General features: G+C 36.0%; 1 protein-coding gene across 4 annotated transcripts in view; it reads left to right on the top strand.

Annotated features, from left to right (window-relative positions):
* LOC123365131 (uveal autoantigen with coiled-coil domains and ankyrin repeats protein-like) overlaps positions 1-10164 on the top strand; it is a 34275-nt gene extending 24111 nt beyond the window's left edge. For 2 of the 4 annotated variants that reach the window (XM_045007786.1, XM_045007787.1), the window contains exons 6-8: positions 1-188; positions 4407-4542; positions 10034-10164. The exon at positions 1-188 is cut by the window's left edge and continues 2 nt beyond it. In XM_045007786.1, the coding sequence (XP_044863721.1) occupies positions 1-188; positions 4407-4542; positions 10034-10108 (399 nt within the window). In that variant the 3' untranslated portion in view covers positions 10109-10164. The remainder of the gene's footprint in view (positions 189-4406; positions 4543-10033) is intronic. The other 2 variants (XR_006577441.1, XM_045007788.1) reach the window with 2 other exon arrangements.
* Positions 10165-10382: the final 218 nt, after the last annotated feature.

Here is a 10382-nt window from a genome sequence, read left to right as displayed (position 1 = left end):
CCAGAACTTGCCAGTCAAGATGAAAAACTTCTTCTAATGGAATCCAGCTTGAAAGGAACTCAAGAGCAGCTAAGTGAGCAAATAACAGAAACAGTTCGCCAAGAACAGAACAGTAGAAAATCACAGACAGAGCTGAACACCCTGAGAGAACATATTATAGCTTCTGAAGAAGGAATTAGGGATTACAAGTGAGTTACTGCTTTTTTAGTATTTTAGGAAGTTTTAACAGAAGACATTAAAGTCAACAGTAATTCCTTTTGATAAATATTGTATTGTTTATCTCAGGTAAGGTGTGGTATAAGTATGTGCTGCTAATCTATTGAATAAACTGTTAAATCTAAACTGCTGATTCATGTATGCTGTATAATATCCTTTATTCTTTACCAAAAATTCAAGGTTTTAAAAAAGCCACTATATTAGTATCAGTTCTCTTTTACTTCTTTACAAATGTAAAAGGCGTGAGTGTTGAAGAAAAATAATCCATTTTATTTATACAGTGTCCATCTGCCAATGGCATTCTCATCTTCCTCTTTTTTAGAGTCCAAAGGTTACATATGGCTCTTATTGTATTTCTTTTTTTGTTAAAGAACCTGCCTTTAAGCAAGACGCTATCAAATCAAGTAAATGTAGAGTTTGAACTTCTAGTCACAACAGCGAGACACATATGAGGTTGCTAAAATAAGCTAAAGAAAACATATATTTTTGCATACTGTACTATATAAAAGTTTACTATTGGTGATTGTAGTTCTCTATTCTCAGGGGTCATATTTAGTATCTGTTAGATGTAATATTCACAGAAAAAATTCAAATGGAAAAGTACTAATCTTTTGGGTTTGAGTTTTTTGCTAAATTAAATTAGTAAAACTTTTAAAAAGGTATTTTCATATTCACATGAGTCAAAATTGATTAATTATTCATCCTTTCAGGATCTAGAATTTTATGAAAATGACTCATTTTAGCTGAATGCTTTTTCTTTTGTTTGTATTATAAATAGTTTCACTCACTGAAGTTTGATTACACTGAGTAATCACTAACTCGAATGAGAGGCATTTCAAGCTGTTATATAATATCATGGAGTACAGTTGAACACTTTGTACAGGTTAGCCTAATATAAATAAATAAATCTGTTCATATAGCTATGGATTGAACTTTTAGAACAAAATTCTTATCTAAGATATGTGGCAAGCAATAGAGCATATCTCAAAAAATCCACTTCTCTGATCGCAGTGTTGTTGAGATTAGTGGCAATAAGCACTGTGCTTCTAAAATCAAAATATGGTCTGTTTCCTTTATATAATTAAACACAATAATTCTGTAACTTTTGATGTTCAGTATAAGTGATTTTTACATTTTAAATACTCTACCATTTTATAGTTCAAATACTACAAGTTGATTTATCTGTTGGAAATAGAGCACACTCCATGGAAAAACACAATCTACAGGAAATGTCCTCATTCCTTTACATAAAATAGCTCAGTAGTTCTCAACCTGTAGACTGCATCCCTAAGGATATCACCAATGCTGCTCTGGGATGGGCAATGTCACAAATCTGCTTTCCTTATTCCTCTTAAATCTTTTGCTAAAGTGGGTTTATTCGCCCATTTTCAACTGATTACTCTCAGTTGTCCAAACCTCATAAACTGTTGTGCCAGTTTCTGTGGCACTTCCTTTCGAGTACCTGGGATTACCTATTTAACAAAGGCATCTGATGCATATCTGAGAGGAGCAGTTGTGAGTGACTGAATGTGAGGTTGTGATATGAAAAAGGTCCAGGCACCCTGAAATAGGTGGTGTAACAAAACGACAGAGTAGAATTTTTTGCAAAACTTGTTACCTAAAATGAAGCTTGTTAATGATGGAACAGAAGGCCAGTTAAGGTTGTTAGAATGCTCACATGAAACACACTTAACTATAACTATATTATACATTGCATACACAAAGCAAAACTGCCTTTTAATTTAAAACCTGGTAATTTAACCTTCAGCTTGCAGTCTGGATTATTATAGTCAGAAATATTGTTCAGTTGTATCTGGAACTTGTGGTTGCGACAGTAAAATGTGTGAAATGAACCTTCAGTTGGAGAGAGATTAAGTTAGATTTATTTGCCCCCACTTTTAACCCTCAAGTTAAATTCTAATTTCTTAGTTGTGACAACATTGCTTTATAAAAATACTATGATTCTTTACAGTAGAATTATGCAGAGGGAAAAGTATTTGTTGTATTTGCCAGCTTATTTTTAAAGAACTATATTCAATAGTTAATAGCTATGCCAAGGTTAGTGCAATAAAGTTTTTTAAAAAAAAAACAACTACAGAAATTCAGACATGTTTAAATATTATTGTCCCTCTTTAAAATACAATTTTGTTACCTATTTAAGATCAATCATGTGGACAGGTCAATAGCTGATTAGATAATGCTATGATCTGTTTCTTGGAAGAGAGAAAGGACAATGGGTCTCTCTCCCCTGGGTTTGCTGGGGCTTGAGGTGTCATAGAGGTAATGCACAGTCTCTGTGTAAGTTACAGCATGTGTTGTAATGTAGCATCCTCTTGCAGCTGACTTTGTGAAAGTCATACAGTCCTGGTATCAGCTTACCTTCCTACTTGCTAAGTGAATGAGGTAAATGCAGTTGGTGTGAAGGCAAGAGGGTAGTTTGGTTTGTTGAACATGAAGAAAATGCAAGACAGTATAAAGGGGTGGGTGAAAGCCTCACACCGTAGTGGTCTTGAGGCTAACTTTATGTTGTAGCTGTTGTTGGGGGGAAGAGTCTATTCCTGAATGCTTTTTATTTTCCTGCTGCAAAAACATAAATTTAAAAAGTTATTTTTCAAGAACGTGATAAAAGATAAAATGATTGGATAGGATAAAAAAAGTCCAATGTTTTCACTGGTATTTATCAGAATAAAAGTGAGAAATCATCGTCAAAATATTTCCTGATTTTAGTGGACACGGGGTTTAGGACCCAGAAAATCTCTAATCAGTAGGAAATATTTGAGAGTTGCAAGAAGTCACAGGATTTGTTTTATTTTTATTTATTCTCGATGAACTAAACGTAAAGCTTTAAAAAAAACAAAAACCCACAATGTAAGCCTGTTATATTTGAAAGATTTGTTCAGAATGTCCAGTGGGAACCTGGAAATCCTAATAATTTGTAGTATCGATTGTGTGAAGCTATGCAGTCGGAGCCCCGAGTGAATAGACAGAAATAGACATTTTATTGATTAACTTTTACAGTCATATTTTCAAGACTCTGGTGCAACATAATTTTCACTTCCCAGCTTTTGTGTTGCTGCATCATGAAACTTGGATTCTTCTCTCTTAACATTTACCCGCTTGAGGGAAACAGTGTGGACCTGTCTCTTCCAGGTCTCTGCTCTGTAGAGATGCATAACTTTCTGCACAATGATTTGTTCTAAAATTTCTTTCTACTTTTACTGCAAAGTAAAAAGATACCATCACATCATGAAAATCTTTAGAAATAATATGTTCATAACTATTTTGTAATTGCTTCTAGTAGTTTTTTCCTTTGTTTTTGCATTTTGTTTTAATTTTTTCCCTTAAATTACTTACTGAAAGCAAAGATTTTGGCATCAAAAGAATTGTTAAAAATGATTTTACCCACAATGGTGTTTTGTCCTCTGTTACGTTTTTAAAAGGAAAATAAGAAACTACAACACTGAAAATCTAAAATGTATTCTCAGAAGGAAATTCTTTGTTTTCAGGGGGTGAAACTATGGGAGTATCGAAGTCAGTGTCAAAACCCATAGTGATTTCAGTAGGGCCACGATTTCACCCTAAATATTTAGCAGCTGTTTTAAAAATATTTAACTGTACATAATTCTTAACTAGATAAACCGCAGCAATACTTATTGTGCAGTCCTTAAGGAAACCAATTTCAGAAAAATATTAATATATATTTGCCCTATACAAAATATGTAGTATTTGAAAGTATATTAACACACGGTACGTGTATGCACAAGCTTCTTCAACTTGCATAGATATATGCAATAACTTTTTGTTGATTTTCAGCAAAAATCCAGATTGTTATTACTTGTTTTATTGTATTTAATGATTATTAATTATCCCCTACACTATATCCTAGCTCACATTGATTTGGGAACTTGTCTTAATATAAAATAAGCCAGAGTCTCAGCTGATATAGTCACTAAAGCGGTCACCTGAAGATTGAGCCCATTGTTTTATCTTAAATTATGTTAATATTAATTTGTTTTATATGTATGTATTTTGCTCACTATTAAATACATTTGTTTGACCCCCACCATTGGTAGCATCTGGGTGCACTGACGCAATAAAGATCCCGCGTCGTTCCCAATGCTCACTTTATTTACTTTAGTTCGTCTTTAAGTCTAACCTGGAGCAGTATCCATGTTTTCTTTCAAATCCAGAGAAATGCTTAAAAAACTTCCATTACTGTTAACAGCATCAAAGACAGCACAACAGCAAAAGTTTCATGAAGCTCTCAACATCCAGCAGTTAGAACCAGTATCAGCCACGGAACAAGTAAAACATCTGAAACAACAAGTGAGTTTGCTTATGTGTGAAAAAGCAATTATACAGCAAACAGAGAGTGTCATATCATAATTGTATTTTTGGGCCCCAATCTTGCAAACACTTAGGCATGAAAGTAATTCTGCAGAAGTCAAAGCAACTACTCAGGGAACAAACCTACTAGTGTGCATTTGCAGGATTGAGGCCTAAAACTGTGTTAATTATATAATGTTCACGGTTGGTGAACTGTAGCTATATGTGTATGTTTTGCTGAGCTATAGGGATTAAGTTTGGAATTGTGATTTGAAAATTATTTGTAATAAGTGAAGTTACCTGATGTGATTAGCTTAGTATTAAGGGCCAGTTGAAGACTGGCATCTCAGTTATTTTCGCTATCTCACTAAGAAGAAACAGAAAGCCTGATCAGTGTAAACTAATTTGTACTTTTGTTAGATTTTAAAGGAGAGGATGGTTATGTTAAACTATAATTGAAGAATAATATGGCCATGACCCAATTAACTTTCTAATCCTACTAGTAAAACTGTAGAATAGTAAAGCAGGATTTTAGTTTACAGTAGGGCTGTCAATTAATCGCAGTTAACTCAAAAAAATTGATTGTGATTAAAAAAATTAATCACAACTAATCTTAGTTTTAATCACACTGTTAAACAATAGAATACCAGTTGAAATGTATTAAATATTTTGGACGTTTGTCTACATTTTCAAATATATTGATTTCAATTACACACAGAATACAAAAGCAGCAAAGAATCCTGTGACACCTTATAGACTAACAGACGTTTTGCAGCATGAGCTTTCGTGTCTTGCATCCGACGAAGTGGGTATTCACCCACGAAAGCTCATGCTGCAAAAGTCTGTTAGTCTATAAGGTGCCACAGGATTCTTTGCTGCTTTTACAGATCCAGATTAACACGGCTACCCCTCTGATACTTGACAGAATACAAAGTGTACAGTGCTCACTTTATTATTTTTATTATAAATATTTGCACTGTAAACATGATACACAAAAGAAATACACTAGTATTTTTCAATTCACCTCATACCAGTACCGTAGTGCAATCTCTTTATTGTGAAAGTGCAACTTACAAATGTAGATTTTATTTGTTTTGTTTTTGAGTGCAGTTATGTAACAATGTAAAACTTTAAAGCCCACAAGTCCACTCAGTCCTACTTCTTGTTCAGCCAATCTCTAAGAGAAACAAGTTTGTTTACGTTTGCAGGAGATAATGCTGCCCACTTCTTATTTATAATGTCACCTGAAAGTACGAACAGATGTTCGCATGGCACTTTTGTAGCCAGCATGGCAAAGTATTTAGGTGCCAGATATGCTAAATATTCATATGCCCCTTCATGCTTTGGCCACCATTCCAGAGGACATGCTTACACATTGATGATGATCGTTAAAAAAAATACGTTAATTCAATTTGTGACTGAACTCCTTGGGGGAGATTTGTATGTCTCCTGCTCTGTGTTTTACCTGCATTCTACCATATATTTCATGTTATAGCAGTCTTGGATGATGACCCAGCATGTTGTTCATTTTAAGAACACTTTCACTGCAGACTTGACAAAATGCAAAGAAGGTACAAATGTGAGATTTCTAAGGATATGTACAGCACTCAACCCAAAATTTAAGAATCTTAAGTGCCTTCCAAAATCTGATTGGGGCAGGGTGTGGAGCGTGCTTTCAGAAGTCTTAAAAGAGCAACATGCTGAGGCAGAAACTACAGAACCGGAACCACCAAAAAAAGAAAACCAACCAATCAACCTTCTGCTGGTGGCATCTGATTCAGATGCTGAAAATGACTGCCCTGCACCTCTAAGGGGTGTCTGAATTAGCTGGGAGTTCGTTCAAGCTTGGTATTGAGTGAGGAAAAGACAGGCAGGACCAGGGTAACACTGAAAAGCCAAGTGGCTGCGTTTATTTAGGGATTTCTTTACACCTTGGGCCGGGGGAGGAGGCAATTTCCAACTGGGACTCAGATAAACAATGCAAGCAAATTCAAACCAATAACAGTGTACTGTATACTGCTCACCACACCACACCAGATAGGCAGACACACCAATCTCTCAAGGTAGGAATCGGGTTCGTCAGGGCGATGCCCGGTGCAACACGGAAAAGAGACCCACGGGCCACTGCCTCAGCCACCCTTGCGTTCACACAGAGGATAAATCCAGAGTGTGGTGCGGCTGCAGCTGGGCAGATTCCACTCACTCAGACCGCGGGGACTGGACCCCCTTGGTCAGCTACCCTCTAAGTAGAGGCAGCTCCCAAGTTTAAACACACACACACAGGACACAGACAGAGCAGTGATTCATTCACATAAACAGTTTGCAATTAACAATTTAATAACAACTAGAACTATTATACAAGCTAGCTAAACAATTGTGCAATTCTGAGCTCACTAATACAATCCTGATATCCTGAGTAGATATTTGGTACCAAGTTAGGGAAAGGAACAAATAAGAGGCTAGATAAGCTAACTGTCAGATATCAAAAAGCAAATACCGCACTCCAGGCGCAGCTGACCAGCAGAACAGACACCAGAAGCATGACGAGCAGACAGGGATTGGGTCCAAACGACAACGGATCCAAACGATACGACACGAGTGCACTTTACCGGGAGGAGACCCTGGCCGAACGAGTGATCAGGTCCTTCAGCTAACACGCGGATGCTCCACACAAATTTTGGGGGGAAATCTAGTTTTATAGAAAGGTCTCACTCCCTCGTGTCAGCATCTGATTGGCTCCCTGGTCCCTCCTCCCTTCAGGATTCGAGCTGTTGCCACCCCACGTCGGAAGGATTTGCACACGGCACACTGGAGTTGACAAGTAAACAAACTTGACCCTTAGATGACTGGGTCCAAAAAGAGCAGGAAAGTGAGTCTCTGGGCAGAATTAACCTGACCTCCAGATGACCGACCCAAAAAAAACAGGTTGCCGGGCAGAATCAGGCCTTCACACACACAGAACTAGCCTGACCTTTAGATGGCCCAGCAGGAGAGAGAAAAAAAACAAAAACCCAGGAGAGCATACACAGCTAGTGTTGCTGGGCAGGATTGAGTCTCTGCCCTCTCCTATACAACAGGAACCTGGTCCAAAATGGAGGCTGCCTTGTCCTTTTAACAGGACAAGATGGCCATGGACCGACAAGTGGCCATACATAGCCATAACTGTGCAACGGATTGCGACAAGGGGGAGGGTTGGCTAGCCTGGCTGAGTGAACGGAACAGTGCTTTATGGCTTTATGGGGGAAGAGACAAAAACTGCTGGGTTTGAAAATGGGCAGGGCGATGCCTGCAGCCTTCCTTTTTACATGGACCAATAAAAAATAAATATAAAGTGCACACTGTACACTTTGTATTTTGTGTTGTAATTGAAATCAATATATTTGAAAATGTGGAAAACATCCAAAATATTTATATAAATTGTATTCTATTATTGTTTAACAGCACAATTAATCACGATTAATTTTTAAATTGCTTGACAGCCCCAGTTTACAGTATTACATAATTCATATGGTCTAAACATTATACAAAGCCATTGAAACAGTACATGTAAAACATGAACTGACACTAGTATAAGAAATAATCCTGCAAACACCACCTCCCAAGTGCAATATAGATTATGGGTTGAAGTTGCGTTGATTTCAGTGGGCCTACACCCAGCAGTGAGCATTTGCAGTGACAAGCCCAGATTATTTAAGAAAGTAGAATATAAAATTAAGAAAGACAGATTGCCTTATACGAGTTAAATACAAATAGTCTGAATCAGGCTTGATTTCAACATAATGTAGTGGAGGAATCCCCATTTATTGATCAACTTTAAAGCCCATGCACAGCACTTAAAAAAAAGATAAAGCAAGCATGGTCAGATAATGAAAGCATTTAAATAGTAAAAACACCAACTGCCATTGTAGACTGCTAAAATAAATCCATAATACAAATTGCTTCAGCAAAAAGTGGATGAGGAGCTGATCTTCCTATTGAACTTTTATACTGTTCAGTGACCACACTGGGAAAAGAACTGGGAGAAATGCCTTAAAGATCAATATTGAGTGAGATGTAGTAGGGATTCATTCTGAACATGAAAGAATTACAAGTATGAGACTAGAGATATGTTGAAGAGATGTCATCAAGTAAAGATTATTTAGCTCAGTTAAAAATACCACATATATCATATGCACAATATATATTAGCTGAAATGCTCTTCGGTTTATTTTCTTTGATCTAATATGCTTTAAATGGCTCAAACATTCGGTTCTTGTAAAACTTCAAAACATGGCAAAAGAAGAACTTACAAAAATATCAGGAAAACGGTTTATTGAAATGCAATAATCGATATCCACAAAATAGAACCATCTTTTTTTTTTAAATTGCCTAAATTTACAGCTGTTAGATTATGGTGTTTTTCTACCTTCAATTTAAATATGTTTTATATTAAATCATGGCAAGATTAAGTTGTGCAGAACAAAATAGCAACAAATTTATAGTGTACAATGGCTGATTCCCAAGTATAAATGGCACTTTTTATATTCAGACCTTTGCTTAATTTTTCTGAATGGAATCCTCCTTTAGTAACAAGTTCAGTGTTCTACTTAAATGTAAGATTGTGCCTATCAAAAGATAAACTGTGCATTCAGCAAAATATGTCAGGCTGAACTGGGCCCTGAAAGCATAAAGTTTCTTCACTATAGTCTAGTGTAATTCTGCATTCTGCTTTGCTGTAATGAATAGTTATTTACAACTATTATTGCCTCCATATTTGCTGTATGAACTGCTGATTACAGCAATTTTAATGGTAAAATTGTGAAACAATATTCATAGTTGTCAGAGAAAGGTCAGCTTATTTGCATTCATTACGAACCTGGAGGACCATGCAGTGTGTTTTTTCCTTTGGGATGCTTACAGTTATTGATTTGTATACAGCTGTAGGAAAAATTAATTAGAATTATATTTCACTTACTACTGGAGGCTGTATAATAATAATAATAATAATAATAATAATAAAGCTACATTAAAAATTACTGAGAACCAGCAAATGAAACCATTGTTTTTTCTTTAGAGTAAGCTCTTTGAAATGGCTGGAGGAAATTTTTTACAGAATTTCTGTTAATACTTCCATTTCTTTTGATATTTGCACAAATATTTATAATGAGACTTACATTATTTTCATAAAGTATCTGTGGTATTTCTCTGAGTATGATTCGGTAAAGTGCTTAGCACTCTGGCTCCAATCCAGTGAAGCACTTAATCATGTGCTTAACTTTAAGCACAAGTAGGTCCATAAGTAAAATTTCCCCTTGTAAAAAGACTGTATGTATATTCGTAACTTCAAGCTTAATTACAAGCATGAGCTTCCAGTTGAAGTAAATGGGTCTGCTTATGTGCTTAAAGTTATGCATAGGCTTAAGTGTTCTCCTGGATCTGATTCAGAGAGTTCAGGATCTTGCAGGCTGAAACCTATTTGAAGTACAAAAATGTTAGTATTGTGTTTTGCTAGCTCTGCAAGTCTGAAGAACAGTGCCAACAAGAGGACCAGCAAAGGCAAACTGTCAGGCTGAACAGCACTTCATAGAATTGGAAAAGGAGGTGAAGAATTTCAGACACAAATAGAGAAATGATGCTCAAATGATATGCATTCTTGTATTTGAGATCCTGTTTGTATTATATTGAGAAATACTGTACATGATTAGTGCATACTTATGTGAACTTTTAACACTTCAAATGGATTAGTGTGTCTTATTTTGATCATATCCATATTGTTCACAGTGATAAGATTACGTCTTGAGTCATTAAAAAATGTTTGGCTTGTTTCCATTAAGTTCAGGCATGTTTTATGTGAAAATAGA

Source organism: Mauremys mutica, chromosome 2, assembly GCF_020497125.1.
Source record: "Mauremys mutica isolate MM-2020 ecotype Southern chromosome 2, ASM2049712v1, whole genome shotgun sequence".
Lineage (NCBI taxonomy): Eukaryota > Metazoa > Chordata > Testudines > Geoemydidae > Mauremys > Mauremys mutica.
Note: the sequence above shows the minus strand (reverse complement) of the source record. Positions and strands in the feature narration are given on the sequence as shown.